The sequence below is a fragment of the Cydia pomonella genome, chromosome 25 (genome assembly GCF_033807575.1).
Source record: "Cydia pomonella isolate Wapato2018A chromosome 25, ilCydPomo1, whole genome shotgun sequence".
In the NCBI taxonomy this organism is placed as follows: domain Eukaryota; kingdom Metazoa; phylum Arthropoda; class Insecta; order Lepidoptera; family Tortricidae; genus Cydia; species Cydia pomonella.
Genome location: NC_084727.1, coordinates 5,175,683 through 5,198,559, shown reverse-complemented (window position 1 = coordinate 5,198,559; position 22,877 = coordinate 5,175,683). Strand labels below are relative to the sequence as shown.

Sequence of the window (22,877 nt, the reverse complement as noted above, 5' to 3'; positions counted from 1 at the left end):
GTAAGTAAGTATTCTTGATTGTGCACCATACAGTTAAAAATAGACAGGAAATGAAAAAACACTTAAAAGTTAGGTAACAACAGGCGGTCTTATCGCTAAAAAGCGATCTCTTCCAGACAACCTTATAATGTTATATATTTTGGTAAAAAAATAAATCAATAAAATATGATCTTTCTTCAATTTTTTTTTTTCTACCTAACCGATTTTGACGTACGTAAAAATTATTTTATTTTTAAAGTACTTATTTTACGTCAGCGACAGTGTTCATTATAAACATACACGCTTCTCAAAAAAGTTTTTAATCGATTAGTATTAACGAGCGGGTAATGAAAATGTATAGTATTCAAATAAAATAAAAAAACACCCTGTTATACCACAGATAAAATTAAGTTAATTTATTCATTTTGTAGCTTATTAAAGAGGCTAGCTTTGGTGAAAAACTTGGAGGTGTCGCTCACGTAAAAGTACTTAAAAAAAGATTTTGATTTTTTTGTACAATATATGTGAGGCACGTCAAAACCAGCTCGCTACAAAAAAAAATATTGAAGAAAGATCTGCGGGGGCTGATATTTTGCATACTTGCTACTAATATAAAGCCATATCATCAAAAAAAATTACAAGCCAAAACTCGCTGGGGGCAGATTCAATTAGCTTATCCAGGCATGGCGTTTTAAAACTATAAATAGCAGTAGGGTGGCAGTTTTTATAAGCAAATAACTAAAATGTAAAAATAATATTTAATGTCATCTACAACATTGACGATTCTTGCGGCGTTGTATGCCTGCCTGTCATTCTTCTTTATGTACAAGCTGGTTAACTGATGGACAGATCAGTCAGTCTATTGTGTCTTAAATATTTTTATTGACAAAAGTTGTGGACCACTGTGTTGTGTGAACACATTTTTGGTATTACACAAAAAGGCCAATAAAATTTATAACTGTACTTGTGATGAACATTTCATAAGTCTCATATTTTGACTGTAAAGGCAAACTAATATTAAACACGGAACCCTAATAAACAGCTTTATTGTATTTCAGGTTTCTACATTATTTTTCTACCCATTCCTTTAAGTACCTATGCTAGTCATCTTAGAATATTTTGTATCCATGTTTATTGATGGCGGTGTCAGTGATTTGTGGAACGAACACACTTGTGGCGATGCCAGCCTCACTAGACGCTGAGTGAGGGGAGTGCGCATATTTTGCTCTAAGGTTATTAGACAAACCATTTTTGTCTAGACTCGTCCATATGCTACGTGCGAACTGCGATGCACAGGTAACTATTTTACCTAGAATTAGATGAAATGGAAGGATAAGAACCTTTACGTAAGTAAGTACTAAAATGCTATGATGAAGAAATCGTCACTACGTTGAAAAAAACAAAAGTTGGAACGTATTGACTCTTCATGCAGCCAAGCTAACTCTGCAGCGATTTTGATAGCACAGACTGAAAGCGTTATTTTAAACGTAACTTCTATGAAATGATGACGTTTAAATAACACTTTACAGTCCGTGCTATACAAATCGCTGCAGAATTAGCTTGGTCCGACTCTACCACATTTATGTTTGACAGAGCAATGTGGGATAGTGTGAAAACTGATGATATAAAAAATATACAAAAATATGTATCAAATAGGCGATATATTGTGATTTAATAAATAAATAATACAAATTTATTTTACTCTATACAATTTTCGTAAATAATATATTAAATAAATGTGCGTACAACATTAAATTATATTGAACGATATTGCCTACCACGGTGCCTCAAGATGCCACTAATTTTGAAGTAGTCACTCGTCAATAATTACACAAAACAATTTTCTCCAAGAAACGGAAGTCTTGAAGAGAGCCCTTTAACTTTACTAACGAAGGTGTGTGCTATAGTATAACAGCTATACAAACCTCGTCCATATCGCCCATAAATAGGCGAGGTATATCATCAACTACAGTTCAGCGGCTATCTATCCTGCAACAGGGACTAGGGTTTGAGATGAAAGAGTTCAGTAAAGGACGTAGACGTCTGCTCAGATTTGGCTGTGAGTCCTGAAATAGTCTAAGTAAGAAGCAGTGTAGGCCATATTAGACTCGAATCTTTTTCAGTGGGTTCAGTTAACTGTGTGGAATGTTTAGGGGCGTCACTAAGATTACCCGAATTTAAGTTATGGTTAGGACAAATCCAAAGGATGTTTTTAAATTGACAATTACTTCCTTAGAGGTCACATGTGAGGCCACCGTTTTTTTCCTTATATCCGATGGTTAGATGATTGTCTGTCTGATATGATATGCCATTTAATTTCAGTGTGTGACCCATAGTTTACGTAAATGATATTGTCGGACCCTCTTCCTCTTATGAGGAGGCTCAATGACCAGACTCCATCCTTGGGGAACTCCAGGGTCACGACATCCTTTGCCTTGCTTTGTAGTTTTATTTTGAGAATACCAATGGTCCAACGGATGAAAATGTGAAATATTTCGACCATACGGTTCCTAAAAAAATGTTCCTAAGGTAGATAAATTAGTAACTAAAAAATGATGGGTTTAAATTACCTGCCGTTCAAAATTTCGAATTGGAGTAAAGTTTATCTTGCATTTAACGTTATTAAATACATTATTAAAAAACATGAAAATTGATAAAATATAAACATGTTATTGCTATTTAATACGACGTTGAATTTTGTCCAGATTTCATTTCGCATACGTTAATACACCTAGTTTTATCTATGAATACCTATCACAATTTATGGAATACATTAACGATATCGCCTGTTTTTCTAAATAAAAACAGTACACAACTTTACATTCTGTTACATACAGATTTTTTATAACACATTAATTAAAATTGTATATATAAATTTAAAGACAAGAATGCTACATATTCAATAAGGGTTATTATATTCTTTTAATTTAACAAACTTTGAAGGTTTCTCATGATGGACACTTATAAGATGTTTCTTTACTCCATTATGGCGCTGAAATTTCTTATAGCATATCTCGCAAGCATACGGTCTCTCACCGGTGTGAACACGATAATGCGCTTTTAATTCAGCAAGTACTGGAAAAGCTTTTTTACAAACATCACAACAATGTGGTCTGATGTCTGAATGCATTCGTCGGATATGAACTGTCAAGGCAGATTTATGTCTAAACTGTTGGCCACATACTTCGCAAGCGTGTTGTTTAAAGTTATCGTGTACCTTCATATGGTCTTCTAAATACTTCTTCATCCGAAATGTCTTGTGGCATACTTCGCATTCAAAGGGTTTTTCTTCATTATGTATTTCTCTATGGTTTCTTAAGATACCTTTCGTTGTAAACCGTTTGCTACATATTTCACACATAAACGTTTTGAGATCTTCCTTCCTCCCTTCCTTAATAGCTTTTTCTGCCTTTTCCTTCTCAGCGTGTTTGTTCATATGTTTACTTAATGTTCCCTGTAGTGCAAATCGTTTCCCACAAATATCGCAGCAGAACTGTTTGTCCATTATTTGTTTATGTTGTGCTAATAAATGATTTTTTAAGCCACATCTGTATGGGAACTTTTTTTGGCATATCTCACAGGTATAAGGCTTTTCACCAGTGTGTACACGCATGTGTATGATCATAGCGTCTTTATGTAGGAATCGTTTATTACACACATCGCACGAGAATCTATAGTCATCGGAGTGAATTCTTGCATGAAGCCTTAAAGCGCTTTTTGACGTATATCGTTTACCGCATTCTTCACATTTAAAAGGTTTCCCCCCCGTGTGATCGTACTTATGAATATCTAATGCAGACTGCGTCTTGAATTTTCTATCGCAAGTTTCACAGGTGAATGGATAATCACCAGGATGATTCTTTAAATGAATGTTTAAATAGTTTTCTTCTGCAAATTGTTTTTTGCATATATCACATGGGAAGTGTTCGGTGGGTACTTGTTTGTTCGATTCTTCTGCCCACTCTGTTTTACACACTGTTATTTCTCCTGGCTCTACACGACTAGGATCGTATTTAGAATGATTTTTTTTATGAACGGTCAAGTGTCCTTTTTGCTTGAATGTTTTATTGCAAATTTCACACGAGTACGGTCTTTCACCAGTGTGTATCCGCATATGCACAACCCATTGGTTTTTTTGCGTGAATTTCGTGTCGCATTGTTCGCAAGAGAATTTGAACTTCCCAATGTGGTATGCGTAATGAGTATTTAAGTGGCTCTTTTGTACGAATCTTTTGTCGCATATATTGCACGAATATGGTTTCTCTCCAGTGTGGGAGCGGCGGTGGATTATGAGTTTGTTTTTCGCATTTGGGTTCTTGAATGTTTTGTGGCATATGTCGCACTCGTGGACTTTAGTGCGGTTTGAAGCCGGAGGCGGCTCGGTAGCGTCGAGGTTGGTGAGGGTCGGAACTGACGCAAAAAAGATGCGGTTAGACGCGGCAGGAACGGGTTGCGCTGAAGGCGCTGGCGGTCCACCGTAAATAGCCACTGAAATGATAAAAAAAAATACTATATCACAGCTAGTAGTATCCAAATTATAATTCTTACATGGTCATGTTAACCGATTGCCGATCCGATGGCAAATACAGTAAACATCTGTTATACAGAAGAAATCGATACAAGAGCAGACATCATATGTTTTACAAAATTTTAAATAAAATGATTAGTGTCAGACTGTCATTTTTAACGCAGTTGTTACTTTTTATTTATTTCTCGGTAAAAGCGTGCTACTTGCAAACCTAGCAATCCGGAAGTCGCGGGTTCAAATCCCGGCTCGTACCAATGAGTTTTTCGGAAGTTATGTACGAAATATCATTTGATATTTACCAGTCGCTTGGACGGTGAAAGAAAACATCATGAGAAAACGGGACTAATCCCAATGAGGCCTACTTTACTCTTTGGGTTGGAAGGTTAGATGGCATTCGCTATCGTAAAAACTAGTGCCTACGCCAATTCAATTGGGCTCAGTTGCTAAGCGGACCCCAGGCTCTCATGTGCCGTGGCAAAATGCCGACACAACGCGAGGAAGAAGTATGAGAAATGCCTTAGAAATTTCGGTACACACCTGATACGACCTCGCCATCAGCCATCTCCACCTCGGACTTCTCCAGCTTAATGTCGTCTGCAACAAGGCAGACAAGACTACATTTAACACGATCCACGGACTTAATTTTAATACAAATTACATACCTCCAATGAAATTTAAACGTTATTAAATGAAACAGAGTTGCTTTTGTTTTGTTTTGGACGATTTCAAAAACGAAACAAATTCCATTTATGTTCTAATAGCGTAATAGCATTGATTCAAATTTGACTGTCAATTTTTCTTGTATGGTGGTCGCTAGTTGATAAACTTAAGTTTACGTTTATACTGGATGTTTAAAAAAACAGGTAATCTTAGGGTTCCGTGCCTCATTCAGCAAAAACGCAACCCTTCAGGATTTTCTGTTGTCCGTCTGTGCTGGCGACCTTTTTTCTCAGGAACCCGAGGAGATATCGAGTTGAAAGTAATATAAAATACTTTTCGAACTACCCCTTTCGAACAGTGAAAAAAATCAGACTCCTAAGTCAATACGATCTAAAGATAAGGCCGTTTGTGCTCCGTTTATGGCACATATTCTGACGCTCCATCCTATAGGATATAGGTTATAGGGGACTTCACAAAAAAGTAAGTAGACTGAAAAAACACAAAATAATTACTTTTTAGCGATTATAAACTTATTAACTTGTTTTAAGTTAGTAAACTAACTGCGAGCTATGTCGACGTATGGGGCCAATTGTTTTCCAATGGCAAAGTTAAGTTTGTCCCTCAGTACAATTTATCTTTTTTTTTATCAAGTTGCAGGTTTTGTGTCACTATCAGCCCCTCGTTAAAATCCAACAGGTTTTTCAATCTATATTAAAAAAAATGAAAAAAATTTCATTCTTGGTACAACTTTTTATCGCTGACTAGTGCTTTTTTCCATAGATAACTAATACTCATCGAGACAATTTTAACAAACCCAAACACAATTCGGTTGCGTTGTTGTATCACAGAGTTCCAATGGCCACCTCCTGTCTCCATCATCAGATCAGCTCCATGGTACCATAAGATTGCATTGTCACCCAACTTACATCTGTATTCAAGTTTTTAGCTTCATTGGAAACCCGGAAGTGGGTCAAATTTGACTTGCAAGATTTGATTACAATCACACAGATTACAGACACAGAGAACAGGGCAGGTGAAACTAAATAAAAGTTTGTGATTCAAATCAAAAATATAAAATTATACATAACTTATATAGATCAATTATTGTACAACTATAATACCTACTCACTTATGATTGTTTCATCTGCGGAAGCTTTCTCGAACTTTATTTTCAACTTGTCATCTGCGACAAAAACAGGATGTTTCAAGCTTCGGGGGCTCCACACATTTATTGTATCCACATCGGTGTACTTTTACAAGTTGTATAAATAAACTTTTAAGGCGTCCGCTAGCTGGCGCGAGTGCACGGAGCGGACACACGCGCGGAGGTGAGGTTGAATTGTAGGTAAAATCTGCCGCACGCGTCCGCGGATTAATGAAAAATCGGATCCCTTTGTTCGGGCATAATTATTGAAAGTCATAATGTAATGATAGTAATATTATCATTAGTCATACCTCTGAAACCGTTTGCTTTTCAGGAATTTCCTTAGGTTATCCTATAGATAGGTTAGGTTAGGTTTGTTTTATAGCAATCCTGAAAAGTTATGCGTTTCTGAGAAAAACCAAATTATGGCTAACGAAAATGCGGACAAACAATAAATAAATTAACATAAGGAAATTCCTGAAAAGTTAACGGTTTCCGAGTTATGACTAATGATAATATGACTATCGTTACATTATGACTTTCAATAATTATGCCCGAACAAAGGGATTCGATTTTTCATTAATCCGCTCGCCCGCTATGTGCACACGCGCGAAATAGCGGACGCGGACCCTTATAGAAATAAAAGAACATTCCATTTCCAAAAGCGTAAAAATTGGCCTGGGTCTAACGAGCAAAAGTTAATGTTAATGTTGGGCTTTTTCGAAAAATGGTGGATTTCCATTACGGACCTTCAAGACGAAATTAACGTAAATCACATTGTTTAGAGTGTACTGCCAGAGTTAACACCTGCAGCCTTGGACCAACCACACTCGAAAAACCATCAATAGCCTAAGAGTCCAGTACAATAACGCCTTCATGATGCTGTTGGGGCTGCCTCGCTGGTGCTGTGCGTCACGTGTGTTTCTAGAGGCCAACATGGATGATTTTAAAACAATACCTGATGCGCAGAGTGCGAGGGAACACCAACAGCCTCCTGAGTGCCCTGTTATTATTAGGCACTGCAATTATGTCCATACAAGCGAGAGACCTCTCCTTTTTAATGTTAAATAAGAATGAATAATTGTATATGATATGTATAATATAATTTAATGTAATGTGAATTTGACTTGCTACTTAATTAAATTGTTTAATTTTAACATTTTACTTTTCTTGTATGTTACCTAGTTTTGGTTATTATTTATTATTTGAATATATTTGTAGCATGTTGGCACTAACTTCTAAATTGAAGTTTTTGCAATACTAACAAGTTTATGGATCCAGAGTCTGAATTATACATTGTATTTGTTGGCGCAACATAAGTACTCCTACGAAGACCGGTTGACGACACATGACGTCACACACATACGTCACGGCTCCCCGCTCCGTGTACCTACATCAGACTGCACCGTACAGCCGAAGCGGCTACACATATTATATATATATATATTACCAGAAATACTGTATATAGTTATTAAGTTAATAAAAAAAATACGATAGTACTATCCTGGAGTTCTTCATTCTTCATCAGAAGAGCTTAATTGAGGAGTATATCGAACAGTATTGAATTAATAATTTTCACCAATATATATTCAATTTAGTACCGTAAAACTACCCAACTATAGTCCAAAGCTCCCAACTATGGTCCACAAATAAACTAAATTTTTCTCGTTCAGGTGTGTATTTTACTATATGTTTGTAGTTCTAAGGCAAAGTATGATTATAAATGGAAGGTAAAACTAGGAGTAAACCAAAAGGAACAGTGGTATAGATACTTAATTTCCTTTTGAACTTGTGGACCATAGTTGCAGTATTGGACTATAGTTGGGTAGTTTTACGGTACTACTATTTCGCGCTATCTATAATTAGGTCACAAAAAACACCTATTATAGTTTTTGAGTTAAATGAGCATGACATAAGAATAGACGGACATAACGAAACTGTTGCTGTTTTGATATTTTAGTTACCAAACCCTAAAAATACTAGAAGCATGCGTTTACTAATGTATTAAGTAAGAGTATGATATGTGTTCAGATTCTGCCAGGAGTCGGAGGAGACTGCAATGCAATGTGCAGCTCTGTTCCTGTGGATCACTAATGTCAAAAAGAAGTACCTACTTAGGGCGGCACGTATTGCAACCCTGGATGAGATTGGCCGGGACAGGGATAAGTGGCGTACTAGAACAGAGGCCTATGCTCAGCAGTGGGCGATAATAGGCTGATATGATCGATACAGAACGTTACGGCCCAAAGAATCTGGAATTTCCTGGATTCAACAGGCATTAGTAATGAACTTTAAAGGGCTGTCACAATAGATCACTGCTTGGTGGACGTGGCATTCAAAGGCCCACAAAACCCCAATAAATAAATGATATGTGTTGTATCTTACTAGCAGTAACCACACCCTTGAGGCGAGCATGCAGCTGGGCCTGGCTACGCTGCACTTGCAGCTTGAAGTCGCTCGCGTCCCGCAGCCGCCCTACACACACGTCGCAGATCCCACACTCGTCATTTCCTATCCCGAGCTGCAAGTTACAGCATAATATTAAAATTAATGACTTATCATATAAAATTAATAATTACATATATGTATATGATTATGAACAATAACTAGTAACTTAAATTCATTAGTAATTATTTATTGAATAATACATAATTTTGAACTCTAAAATACATATGAATAAAGAAATTAAAACGAAACCTAATCTAAACCCACCCTCTATGCCGAGCCCTTAAAATTTTATTAAAAAATACATGTAACAATGAGTATATGCTATATTGACAAGTTCATAATTTTAAAATAAATACTGAGCCAGTCCATATCTCCTGCTTTCTACAATGTATGGTCCCTTTTGAACTTGAATGCCATTATATCTTATCTCATTAAACCTATCCAAATCTTAGTCATATAGGAATCATCATTTGACACAAGAAATATAGTAATTAGCCAGGTCCACACAGAGCGAGCATACACGCAACGCAATTTCCTCACGCACAATATGGCGTGCCTCGGCCAAGGAAAACGCGCGCGGAGGCATGTCTACACTGGCCATATTGTGCGTGAGGAAATTGCTTCCTGCGTATGCTTGCTCTGAGTGGACCCCGGCTAATGTTTATTTTAAGAGCATTAGAACATAATGTTTACCCAGGTTATGGCTGTTGTGTTTATAAATCTTGCTATGCATTTTTTATGTCACTATAATAATGTTGCTGTAAATGTTAAATGGCATACTCACAGATAATATTTTAGAGTTATTTTTTAAAGGCAGTAGGTATAATATTAAATGAAGTACTGGTGGCCTAGCGGTAAGAGTGTGTGACTTGCAATCTGGAGGAGAACTTATGTAAGAAATGTCATTTGATATATACCCGTCGCTTTTCGGTGAAGGAAAACATTGTGAGGAAAGGACTAATCCCAACAAGGCCTAGTTTACCCTCTGGGTTGGACGGTCAGATGGCAGTCGCTGTCGTAAAAACTAATGCCTATACGCCAAATCTTGGGATTAGTTGTCAAGCAGACCCCAGGCTCCCATGAGCTGTGGCAAAATGCCGGGACAACGCGAGGCAGAAGAAGAGGTATAATATTAAATATTATGTTGTGAGATTTCTATTAAATATTCGTCTTTTAGATACACTGATAAAAAAATTGACTAATAAACATATCTATAACAGTAAGAGCACTTGAACAGCAAAAGGATAATTACATAATCATTGAATTTGTTGTACTTACATTAATATCGAAACAGTTTTTCAGCATTTCATAATATATCTCTGTTTTGCCGAGATGTTTATACAACTTCCTGAGGCCTTTTTCCGGAGGACGCACCAAGCAACAACTGCAGGAGTGTAACTCCTCCATTATGAAACTTATAAATCACTGGCAAATGGGTTACAAACACAATAATATTTTGAGTAATGTACCCTTTAAGACTTACACAATTCTGTGTATATTAAATATAGCGGCAACATATCGATCGAAAATATTCTCTCCCAACTCTGTCTAGTTCAGTGACAGTGACAGCTGGCAGCTTATTTTTTTAAATGATGTAGTTACCAATCGTTTTTATTATAGTTCGTTCGCGTTTAGAATGCAGTAAAATCATTATTGTCGGCCGGCCTAGTTACGCCCGTAACCAATCAAATCGTTCCCAATTAGAAAATATAGTTTGACAATGATCATTTGAAGGCATATTTTCTAATTGGGAACCATTTGATTGGTTACGAGCATCGCTAGGCCGGCGGCTTCTGATGATTTTACTGCATTCTAAACGCGAACGAACTGTAAATGTCCAAGAAGCCAAGTTATTTAAAAAATCAGCCAAGTTTCTTTTATTATGGAGCAATTGGGTGCGGTCCGAGGCCTGTTCGATCGTGTGGAAGGTCAGCCGTACGATCGTTAAGGATGCAGCTATAAGTTAGAGCGAGTAAGCGATGTACGGACGGCGTCAATGAAACAACAGCTCCGATGAAGATTATGATTTATTCTGATCTAATTAGGCAGGTTACACGATTATATATGCAATGCTTACGTACTAATTATACACTACACCACAGCGATATGCTAACTCATGCTAACTGGACGAAAGTCGCAGTCTGGTATGTCCGTCTTTTACAGCTTTGTTTCGTTTCACATTGTCACTCAACTCAGGTCAATTGAAAAGAAAAATATCCTACTTACGACAAAGCAGTATAGCTTATAGCTTTAGCATGTCCAGATGACCTGACCATAAAAAGAAGTAAACTCATGTCACTGACAGTTTTTTTTTTTTTTTTTTTTTAATGGCTTCGCGCTCCTGGCGCATTCAGCCAGACGAGTAAAACGGGGAAACGGAATTAAGGATTACATTAAAACGGGTAGGACGGAATTTTGGAAAAGGATCAGGAAAAGGTTAATAATTCAAATAATTTAAAGTTTAATGTTGTGACGTGAAATAAAAGAATACAATGATTTAAATATATATGGAGATGAATCATTAATATACAGGAGTGTTGTAATAGATGTGGGAAACGGAACTTTTAAATCTGACAGCTGTCTTAATAATATAGAACGGTCATATAGGTTACAATTACCAGAAAAAAAGATATGATTAAGATCAGCGGGATCAGTTCCACAAATACATGCAGAACTGGCCACACGATTTTGTAGTTTCAGGTGTTCCGGTGTACATACATGGCCCAATCTCATACGAATCAACATACTAGTTGCAGGCTTTGGCAAAGAGATTTTAGCAAACCAAGGTTTGGCAGGAATTGTTGTTTGTATGCTACGATAATGTAACGCAGCGGCACCCGCACCAGATGCCCATAATTTTGTCCATTCCATTCTTAGATATAATTTAGGCAGTGCCAACAGGTCTTCAGCAACATTCCTAAACGGAAACATGTCCCCAGAACTAATGGCATCTCGAGCCAAGTCATCCACCCTTTCATTGCCTTTAATCCCTCTGTGTCCAGGGATCCAGGCAATGGAAACCGAATACCCTTTAAGACGACATTTTAACAGTTGGCTACGGATTTGATAAATAATTGGGTTATTAGATTTAGATTTGAAAGGAAATTTAGCTATTGCCTGAAGTGAACTTAGAGAATCTGAGAAAATAATAGTTTTTTTAAGATGCATTATAATGATGAATTCTATTGCTTTCAGAATTCCAAAGCACTCGCCACTGTACACAGAGGACTCTGGAGGCAACTTTATTTTTTGGTAAATATTAGACTGGGTGTGAAGTACACCAATGCCAACACACCCATTGTCAGACATCTTAGAAGCATCTGTGTATATATGATCAGCAGCTAGGCCATCTGTTCCAATGAATCCCAGGAATTGTTGATTTTGTTCAACATCATTCTTAGAAATGCCGATATTAAGGAGAACTGGAGGATCAAGTATTACAGATTCATATTCATACTGGAAAATGGGAAGTGTTGAAGAGCTAACAGTGGGAGCTGAAATAGATTTAAGTTTTTGAAAACTTTTAATCAAACATGGAGGACTCTTGTGCTTCCAGTAGTTAGAAGTAGTTATTTGAAGCAGGAGGTTAGACAAGATAACCCAGAGTTGATGATTAGAAAATTGGGAGCAGCGGAAAATAAACCTATCACAAAGATATTGGCGTCGTAAATGGAGTGGAGGCTCAGCACACTCAACTTGCATAGCATTGATAGGGCTTGAATTCATGGCACCGCATATCATTCTCAGGGCTTTTGATTGAATACGATCTAATTTTTGGAAGCCTGCTACAAATCCTGGCTCTAACAAAAATGTTCCATAATCTAGAATACTTCTTATCAAGGCATTATACATTAATTTTATGCAAAGAGGATGCGAACCCCACCAAACTCCTGAAACACACCTAAGGATATTAATATTTTTTTCACATTTAGAAACTATGTAATCACAATGTGGAAGACCTGTTAATTTATTATCTAAAATAACACCTAGGAACTTGGTTTTATCTTTAATGGGAATGGAGCAGTTATTAAATTGCACATTGATTGGAGGAGGAAACAGTTTTCTAGTAAACAAAACTACAACACTTTTAGGAACTGAGAGTTCCAGACCATTTGAATCTAACCATAACTTCAATAAACCCAAAGAACAAGTAATGGATCTACTGGCCTGTTCAATAGAAAGGTTTGGTGAATATAATAATAAATCATCAGCATATTGCAAAATTCTGACAGTGCCATTTAAGGATGACTCTAAATCGGATGTGTAGATATTATATAGCAATGGACTTAATACGGAACCTTGTGGAAGACCTCTCCAAACTAAACGGGAAATCCTATTGTTGTCATCTATAAGAAGGCTAATGGACCTTTCTGATAAAAGATTTATTATGAAATTGCTTAACATTATTGGTACAGCTAATCTATGAAGTTTTGCTTGTAATACTGAGACTAAAACATTATCATAAGCGGCACTTATATCAAGAAAAGCAGCTACTACAGACTCATTTCTAGAAAATGCTAATCTAATTTCTGCAACTAATATACCCAAACTATCATAGGTAGATCTACCTTTTCGGAATCCAAACTGACTATGAGAAAGTAATTGGTTTTTTTCTACAAAATATTCTAATCTGTTTTTAATCAAATGTTCTGCTACTTTAACAAATACTGAAGAAAGGGCAATTGGACGATAAGAAGAAACATCTGTTGCTTGTTTGTTGGGTTTTAATATAGGAATAACTATTTGAGATCTCCAAGAATCCGGGACTGTACCAGATTGGATGACAAAATTTATTATATTCAGATAATAAGAGAGAATACCATCACTAGCATTTGCTAAAAAGGAATATGGGACTCCATCATCCCCAGGTGAAGTATCTCTTAAACTACTTAGTATACCTTTTAACTCTTCTATTTTAAAAGGCCCATTAAATACAGTATAATAGGAAGAGTCAAATGAAAAGGCAGCAGGGTGGAAAACATGTTCTTCGGGGACTGATGCTGGTGCTAATTTGTCCATGAACTGATTAGCAAGGTTAGGAGGAAGTGTCTGTCTATATGGCTCATTGAAAGCATGTCTGAATCTTTTAATATTATTCCATACTATGGATGGTTTCACGTTAGGACTAAGAGATGAACAAAATCGTCTCCAGCCTTCGAACTTTTTTTTGCGCAGTAATTTTTTAGTCTCACGAGCAACTTGTATATATATCTCGAAATTTTCATTTGTCATCGAATGACGATAACTTCTCTCTGCCTCCTTGCGGTTTCTGATTGCTTGAGAACAATCATCATCCCACCAAGGAGGAGAAGGTATTTTACCTGATACACTGTTTTTTACAGGGAAAATTTCATCAGCTGCTTCGGTAATCGTCTGGGCTAAGGCAACTGAGCAGCTAACTACATTACTAGCATCTATAGTGGGCAAACACAACAATTTCTCCTCTACGCGGCTTTTGAAAAGTTTCCAATCAACATTACTTAAATTATACTTAAGCCTAGGGCTAGGTTTTGGAGATGGAGGAATGGAAGATGGAAATGTAATAATAATAGGGTAGTGATCACTCCCATATGTTGAATCTAAGGTATGCCAAGAGAGAGAGGATGCAAGATCGACCGAACAAATAGATAAATCAATAGCGCTAATTGACTCTGTTGGCGCTGTTCGGCGGGTTGGAGAGCCAGTGTTTAAAACACAAAGGTTGTGTTCGTCTAAGATATGTATGAGACGATCTCCATTATAATTAGATGATGAACTACCCCAAAACTGGTGATGCGAGTTAAAGTCTCCTAAAATTAACACGGGCCTAGGGAGAGAAGAAATTATTTGTTCAAGCTCATCAAAAATGGATGATGATGGATGAGGTATATATACAGAAATGATACAGATGTTATTTACAATGGCAGCAACAATTGAAAAATCATCGCTATGGGATGGAAGATTATAAGGTGAAAATGAAATGGAATTCCTGACGAGTAGAGCTACACCGCCCCATCCGCCAGGACGGTCCTCTCTGAGGCATGAATATCCAGTAGCTCTAAGAAGAGCTCCAGGCTTTAGCCATGTCTCAGAGAGGGCAAAAACAAAAGGTTGAAATTTGTTTAATAAATGTATTAGATCTTGCTTTTTATTTATTATGCTTCTGCAATTCCACTGAATAATTGTGGCCATTATTTTTAATAGTTGTAACAAGTACATCAAGCATGGGGGCAACGTGGGACGGTAGTTTTACATTGGGCTGAGATAAATGATTAATTAGGGCTTGAATTTCGTCAGCTACTGATGTATTCTCTTTGCGAGAATCTTGCTGTAGTGCACAGCCATTTGGAGGAGATGGAATGGTATACTCATTAACTAGTGCATTATGAGCTGCTACATCATACCCTGTCATGGTCTTTCTTACTGGACGTGGCTTCAAAAAAGTTGTTTTTTTGTAACTATGGGACTGCATGGTTGTGCTCGGGGCTGAATTATGGACTCTGTGATGTAAATTTGGCTGGGACTGTAACTGTGGTTGTGGTTGTGTCAGAAGGACATCGGCGAATGATTTAGAAACTGCAGGATGTAGTTTGACAGCTTCACCGTAGGAAATACAATTATTGGCCATAGTTATTTTAATATCCTTCTGTCTCTTATGCTCCGGGCAAGCCCTGTTCGTGGCGAAATGAAAACCATTGCATAAGCAGCAAATGGCATCTTCTTCCTCCACTGAACAGGTATGACCGGAGTGCATTTGACCACACTTAAAACACTTTGGTTTTGATCTGCAATTAGTTTTGGTGTGTCCGAATTTAGTGCAATTATAACACTGAATTGTGGGGAAAATATATAATTCAACAGTCAGTGAGTTGTAGCACGAAAATACCCGTTTTGGTAAGACTTGGCCATCAAAAGTTAAAACAACTGTTTCAGAGGGTTGCCACGAAACAGAACCATTAACCGTAACTCTATGGTTTAAGCGCCGCACTTTAAGAACATTTCCGCACCCAATGGGCACGGAAATGTTTGACAAAATTTCTTCATCCGACCACTGTGCAGGAATGCCGCGAACCAAACCCATACGGGTCACAGAAAAAGACGGTATGTATGCAGTAAGATTCTCTAACTCGAGACATGGGTCAGTTACAAATAAATTTGCATCTAAATAATTTGAGAATGACATTGCTATGCGAGTTCTGCCAATGCGCTTAACACTTCCGTTAATAATGTTTCTGAAGGCCTTTTTGACGAGGAATTTCCCAAAAGATACCGGGTGCAGAGATGAGCTTGCGTCAGTCTGTTTGAGTTGGACGTGAACCATAAAGGGTGCAACATCTGAATTTGAAAATAAGTTCCTACCAACCTTGGTGCTAATAGCGCTATTGTTTATATTTGTATTTAAATTGTCAGAGGGGATTATGGTAGGCTGCGTGCTAGAACTCGAATGAGCTTGGGAGTTTTGTATGTTTTCCTGGCAATCGCACGAATATTCCCCGCCATTATTTTTCCTTCTTTTTTTATTGCAATTTTTGCATCTTTTTTGTACTTTATTTCTTTTAAGTTCACTCCTGCTACCCACAGAAGTGTCAGTATCCATTGCCGAATCAACGGTCACATTACATCCGACCTGGAGGTTTCCACCTCCAGGATCAGGAGGATCGTCGTCCCCCATAGAAAATTTACACGAAAAAAACTTACCAACTATGAAGAAATCCACTAATTATATATACAAATAAAAGAATATATACAAAATATGTGAAAAATTATATACAAATTACCGATTTCCTGATATTACAATAAAAATAATGTACGAGAAACAAAAAACTAGACCGCCGCGTTTCACGTTTCCCGCGCTTTTTTTCCACTGACAGTTTAGTTGTTGAATGGTTGGCAGTGTTGCAAGGCGTACGATAATTATCGTACACGTAAGATAATTTGGGTTCCGGTACGATGTACATTCCAAAGAGCATTATTGTACGAAAAGGTAAGATAATTTCAGCTCTAGTGCGATGCCAATGCCACACAAAAAGTCCACTTTTTGAACCAATATATGATATATAGTCTGTGAAGTAGGGCAGCACTCAAAAAGCAGTATTGCGCTAAAAAAAGCAGCAATGTACATCGAACCAAAATATGTAACTATCATAAACTCAAATTTTACAAATATTTACGAACAACGAGGGTGATTGACTGATTGTATATTGTAGGCAACTTGACTTTGCTTAAGTTCTTGCCCAAGCTTATTTAATATATTGTTATTTAATTTTTTATTTTTATTTATTTAATCATTTATTTCAAGTAACTTTAGACTCATAAGTATGTTAGTATGCACTTACAGCTATGTTAATGGTGACAGCAGAAATTTCTCTTGAAATAGGACCAATTCCGAATGTTAACAAACACAATGGCTGTCATTCACTATCCACATTCCATAGACAAAACACAGATTACATGTGATTTTGGAATTATTCGAAAACAGTGTTGCTAACCCGCGATTTTTCAAATTTGCCGCCCTTTGCTACTGACAAGAGTGACAACATTTGCTTGACCGTGTATATTTCTTCAGAAATAGGCTACAATTAGCTCCTTTTAGATGTTCGGTTCCTTGGTTTAGGTCAAAAATGTCAACATTTCCTGTAAACCGTTTGGATCTATCACAAAAATACACAAGTATAAAACTGATTTTTATGCCTTTTTGATACGATATTTTTTTCATCGGTCCGATAATTTTGTCAAGCGAATACGAATAATACGATAATTTTCTCTCACTCACCTGGCAACACTGATGGTTGGAATGGTTGTTGATTGTCCCAAACAGGCCAAATTTTATCAAAATTAACAATTTAAAATTATAACTATTCCCTGCTTCTTAATCTGACCAACACTTTCGTGCTAAATTCGTAATACCGTTTTATGGGGAACTATATTGACGTGATGCTGGCAAATGCCTTCGTGGCGATAGCCATTAATTTAAAAAAAAAAAAAAAAAAAAAAAAAAAAAAAAAAAAAAAAAAAAAAAAAAAAAAAAAAAAAAAACACAGGCCAAACAGCATTGCACGTTTTTGTTGTGAAACTGGGTTGAGATGTGCTATATAATTCGTAAAATGGGTCTTTGGACGGAGTGCGGGACGGGTTGTGACGTTTAGAATCTTCTCGGCTCAAATTTTATTTTATTCAATCTAGAGGCGAATTTTATGCAAATATTATTTTATTTATTTATTTGTTCAATTATTGTATATATATTTCATTTTGTTGGGTTCAGTTCGTTTACATATGGCCGGCAGAGTGATGGGTTCTTCTAGCCCATCACCCAGGCCGGCCGATAATCTTACGATGGAGTCAAACTCCCCTTTAAGTCCTCCGGCGGTAGACCGCCAAGCATCAATCTCTCCTGATATGGAAGACGAGTACGTTTTGGCTAAATCGTCATCCCTTAAAAGACCCGCGATTAATTTAAAGGAGACCTCGACTGACATTCCAAAAAAAACAAAAATAAGTCAATCGATGAAAACTCAAGCGTCCGCATCGCCCCCCATTGGTAGGCAGTGCTACACTCAATCGGACGTTGGTCCATATGTGATTCACGTGCAGATGAAGTCAGATTCATCTCCTGATAATGCACATGACGTTACACTACACCCCGTGAAATTTGGGCAATATTTGTGCTCTAATAATGTTAAAGGTCTGCTCGAGGGGGGAGTCCGTAAGATAGGCAGGAATCGGTTAAGCCTTGAATTTGCTAACGGTCTTTCTGCTAACAGGTTCCTAGAAACAGTCAATAAAGAGAACTCTCGTTACCTTGCGTTTATCCCGACTTTCAACGTGGCAAGAATGTTTATTATTCGAAATGTTCCCAAGGATCTGTCCAATGAAGAAGTAGCAGCGGGTACGGTAACGCCTGAAGGATTTGGTAAGATTATTAAGGCGAGACGCCTCAATGCAAAAAAGAAGGTAGGTGAAGGTCATGAATGGATTCCCACGGAAACAGTGGCTTTAACTATCGATGGGCAAAAAATACCCCAGAGAGTGTTCCTATTTCACAACTCTTTTCTCACTGATAAGTACAATTTGCCGGTAATTCAATGCCGGCAATGCTGCAGGTACGGCCATGTTATGGCACACTGCAGATCACAGCCTCGCTGCTCAAAATGCAGCCAGTCACACCTTAGCTCGCAGTGTACTTCATTTAATGATGTAGTGTGCCTTTTCTGCTCTGGTGCTCATCCAGCCGATGACAAGAAATGCCCGGAATACAATCGGCAACTTAAAATTAAAGCTGCTATGTCGGAGGAGGCTATATCATTTAGTGAAGCCTCCCATCTCTTCCCCTCATCAAAACGATTCTACGCCGAAGTTGCTGAATCGACTGCTACATCATCTTACAAAAAAACCATTGCTATCACCAGGAAACCTAGGGCCCCTCTCCAATCGGGATATGATAAGATAGCCCATCAAGCAATAATTAATAGTTACAGAATCCCTGATCCTCAAAATGGTTGTGCTCTTCGCGAAATGCCGAATGCAGACTTAGGGAATCACCCTGACAGTGTCAACTCTTTCTTGCCTTCGTCTTCCCATCAACCCCAGGATTCTTTCCGTGGAAAAACTCAACTAAATGACAGGGTCCTTGATTCTCTTCTAACCTCCTTGTTGATGCTTCTTAGTTTAGACAATTTACCGTACCACGCTGCTTCCAAAATTGAATCCCTGTGCGTTATGCTTAATAAAAGACTTCAAGATGTGTACGGCAGTACAATGGAATTCGCGTAGTATTTTAAACAAAAAATCGGAATTATCATACCTTTACAATAAATATAACCCAATGCTTTTTGCTATAAGCGAAACTTGGCTTAAACCCCAGCAATTCTTCAAATTGCCGGGGTTTCTAGCATTAAGAGATGACAGGATGGATGGGTGGGATGGTTCGGCCCTTTTAATTAATAACAAAATCCCCTTCTACCAGTTACAACTTCCCGTTCACTCAGATAACATTTATATTGTTGCAGCCAGCATTAATAATATTTCTTACGTTTCAGTATACATTCCGCATCCTTCTATAGCAAATTTGAACGAATTCTTCTCAATTGTAAAGAATATTCCCAATCCGATTGTTATTATGGGCGATCTGAACTGTCACCATGCGTGCTGGGGTTCAGGCACTTCTGATAGCAATGGCAGGTATTTACTTGGTTTATTAGATAAATTGAACCTTTGTTGTTTAAATGACGGCAGACCAACGAGACGTACGGCCCCTAATCAGATTTCCTCAGCAGTAGACTTAACTCTTTGTTCATCCAATTTAGCCCCTCAACTATCATGGAATATCTCTTCCCTATCTCATAATAGTGATCATTTCCCTATATTTATTTCCTTACCTGGAAACCTTAATTCCTCGGCCTCTCTTCCCCCGTTACTAAAGTATAGACTAGGTAAAGCAGACTGGGATAAATATTCTTCCACTTTAGATGACAAAATTCAGTCCCTCTTATCTGTCACTCACCCAAACTTAAATTCCGCTCACGAGTCATTCGTCTTTGCTATCCATAAATCAGCAGAGGAATCCATCCCTCTTAAAAACCCTTCGTCCGTCGTAATAATAAGCCCTCACAACCATGGTGGGACTCAGAGTGTTCTGCCGCGGTAAAAGAACGAAATGAGGCTGAATTGGAATATACTAAAAATATAACTATTGAAAATTACATCAAGTTCAAAAAAATAAGAGCGAAATGTCGTAAAATTCTCTCAATGAAGAAATCTGACGGTTGGAACTCTTTTTGTGAATCTATTTCCCCCTCGACTCCCTCTACGCTAGTATGGAGGAATATACGGAGATTTCGTAGAGGCATTGCTCCTGTGTCAGCCTCTGGATCGTCTTTCAACTGGACTAATGATTTTTTAAATAAACTAGCCCCTCCTATTGCTCCTAATGAGTTTGATATTCCAGTTACTTACTCTTTTAACAGATCGGACAATCTATTGGATAAGGATTTTAGTTTAGATGAACTCAAAACGGCTCTTACTACAGTAACTGACTCATCCCCAGGGTCTGATGGTATTGTGTACTCCTTTTTGAAAAAAGCTGGCTCAACATGCCATGATTTCTTTTTAGATCTAATTAATAAAACTTTTGAGTCGGGTGATATCCCTGAATCGTGGAAGCACCAAATCATTCTTCCTATTCTGAAACCAGGAAAAGATCCCGAGCATTTCAACTCTTATCGCCCCATTGCTCTCTCTTCGGTACTATGCAAGATAGTTGAGCATATGCTTAAAAACAGATTGGAATGGTATGTTGAGAGTTCGGGATTTCTCTCAGAGTCCCAATTTGGCTTCAGAAAAGGAAGAAGTGTTACTGATAGCCATGCTCTATTATCGACAGATATCAGAATAGCCTTTTCTCAAAAACAATCTGTTGTTGCAGCCTTCCTAGACATATCAGCTGCCTATGACAATGTTCTCCTCCCGGTTCTCTGCAGGAAATTGCGCTCCATAAGAATTCCGGAGAAGGTTGTGCTTTTCATTAATAATCTGTTATCAGGCAGAAAAATTACATTAAGAGTGCTTAATATGCATGATAATCCAAAAATTGTTTGGAGAGGTCTACCACAGGGCTCGGTTTTAAGTCCATTACTGTACAGTATATATACTTCTGACTTAGATCAGTCCATCAACCAGCATTGCAATGTCCTCCAGTATGCGGATGATATTGCAATATATTCGGCCCATAGGAACGTCGTTGATGCGTCCCATCACATAAACAATTCTCTTGTTTCTCTGGGTCTTTGGCTAGATGCCCATGGTTTAGACTTGTCACCTTCTAAGAGCTCTGCTCTAGTCTTTTTCAGGGGCAGAAATTGCCCTCCTATTAATGTGTCATTTCGTTCTCAAGCCATCCCGGTCCATAGGAATGTAAAATTTCTAGGTGTGACCTTTGATTCCAAACTATTATGGTTTGAACATATTAATAGTACAATTGGAAAGTGTGAAAAAAATTTGAATATCATTCGAGCCCTATCAGGCTCATGGTGGGGAGCCCACCCATATTCTCAGAAATTATTATATAACGCTTTAGTTAGGTCTATTCTTGATTTTGGTTCCATTATAATTGAGCCATGCCGTAAAAAAGATCTTAAAAAACTAGATAGGATTCAATCTAAAGCCCTAAGAATAGTTACTGGCGCCATGAGATCTTCTCCCATTAGAGCGCTTCAAGTAGAATGCGCTGATCCCCCCTTAAAGATTCGTCGCCAGTATTTAGCTGATAGATATTTATTCCGTGTTGCTCAATTAGAAAATCACCCGATCTTCCCAAAGCTTCAACTATTACAATCTCATGTTGAAGTGAATCGGTTATGGCTTAGAAGACCAAAACCAAATCTTGTTACTAGTCTAGTTAGATTAAATAATATTGAGGCTCCGTTAATCCAATTCCCTAAGATTCCCATTTATACAGTGCCTTTCGAGGCCCTTATGTTCCAGCAAAAATCAGTGAACATTGGAGTCAACCGTAGTTCGACTGACGTCAATGACAGATTCCTGTCTACAGTAAGAACTAAATGGCAGGGATGGGATTTACTCTTCTCTGATGCTTCAAAATCAAATAATAGTTTAGTTGGATGTGCTTTCATTCATGACAATTTGAAGTCAACCCACAAATTTCAACTTCCCTCGGTCTGCTCTATTTTCACCGGAGAATGCGTAGCCATTTTGAAAGCTGTTAAATATATAATAGAACACAAATTGCCTAAATCGGTAATTTTCTCTGATAGTCTCAGTTCGATCCAGGCCATTACCTGTAGCTCTATTAAAAATTGCTCAAAATCCCCCATAATTTGCCTGATTAAAGAAGCTCTTTTCGCTTGCCATTTGCTAAATTTAGTAGTTCAATTATCATGGATTCCAAGCCACAAAGGCATTCATGGCAATGAAAAAGCGGATGAAGCTGCAAAAGAGGCGGCTACAAACGGTAATAGGTCCTTCTTTCGATGTTTCAGTAAGGACTTGGATGTAGTTTCCTCGGAAAAGCTACATTCTGATTGGTCAGATCTTTGGGTTACCAATAATAAATTACAGTTCTTTCAAATTCAACGAAACATTTATTCTAAGCCTTGGTTTTTCAAATTTAAGTTTAAAAAAAAA

General features: G+C 37.6%; 1 protein-coding gene and 1 long non-coding RNA gene across 3 annotated transcripts; both read right to left on the bottom strand.

Annotated features, from left to right (window-relative positions):
- Positions 1-1,621: 1,621 nt before the first annotated feature.
- Positions 1,622-10,369, bottom strand: LOC133531641 (gastrula zinc finger protein XlCGF57.1-like). 2 transcript variants are annotated; one of them, XM_061869972.1, is made up of 5 exons: positions 10,038-10,369; positions 8,697-8,832; positions 6,297-6,350; positions 5,045-5,101; positions 1,622-4,467 (listed from the first exon to the last, which is right to left on the bottom strand). In XM_061869972.1, exons 1-5 carry the CDS (start codon positions 10,164-10,166, stop codon positions 2,879-2,881), a joined length of 1,965 nt encoding a protein of 654 aa, XP_061725956.1. In that variant the 5' UTR covers positions 10,167-10,369; the 3' UTR covers positions 1,622-2,878. The 2 variants fall into 2 exon arrangements, with proteins under 2 accessions (XP_061725956.1, XP_061725957.1); XM_061869973.1 differs by lacking the exon at positions 6,297-6,350.
- Positions 10,370-11,056: 687 nt separating this feature from the next.
- Positions 11,057-16,584, bottom strand: LOC133531655 (uncharacterized). The gene is made up of 2 exons (XR_009801571.1): positions 16,437-16,584; positions 11,057-11,100 (listed from the first exon to the last, which is right to left on the bottom strand). It is a non-coding gene; the product is annotated as an uncharacterized LOC133531655 (long non-coding RNA).
- Positions 16,585-22,877: the final 6,293 nt, after the last annotated feature.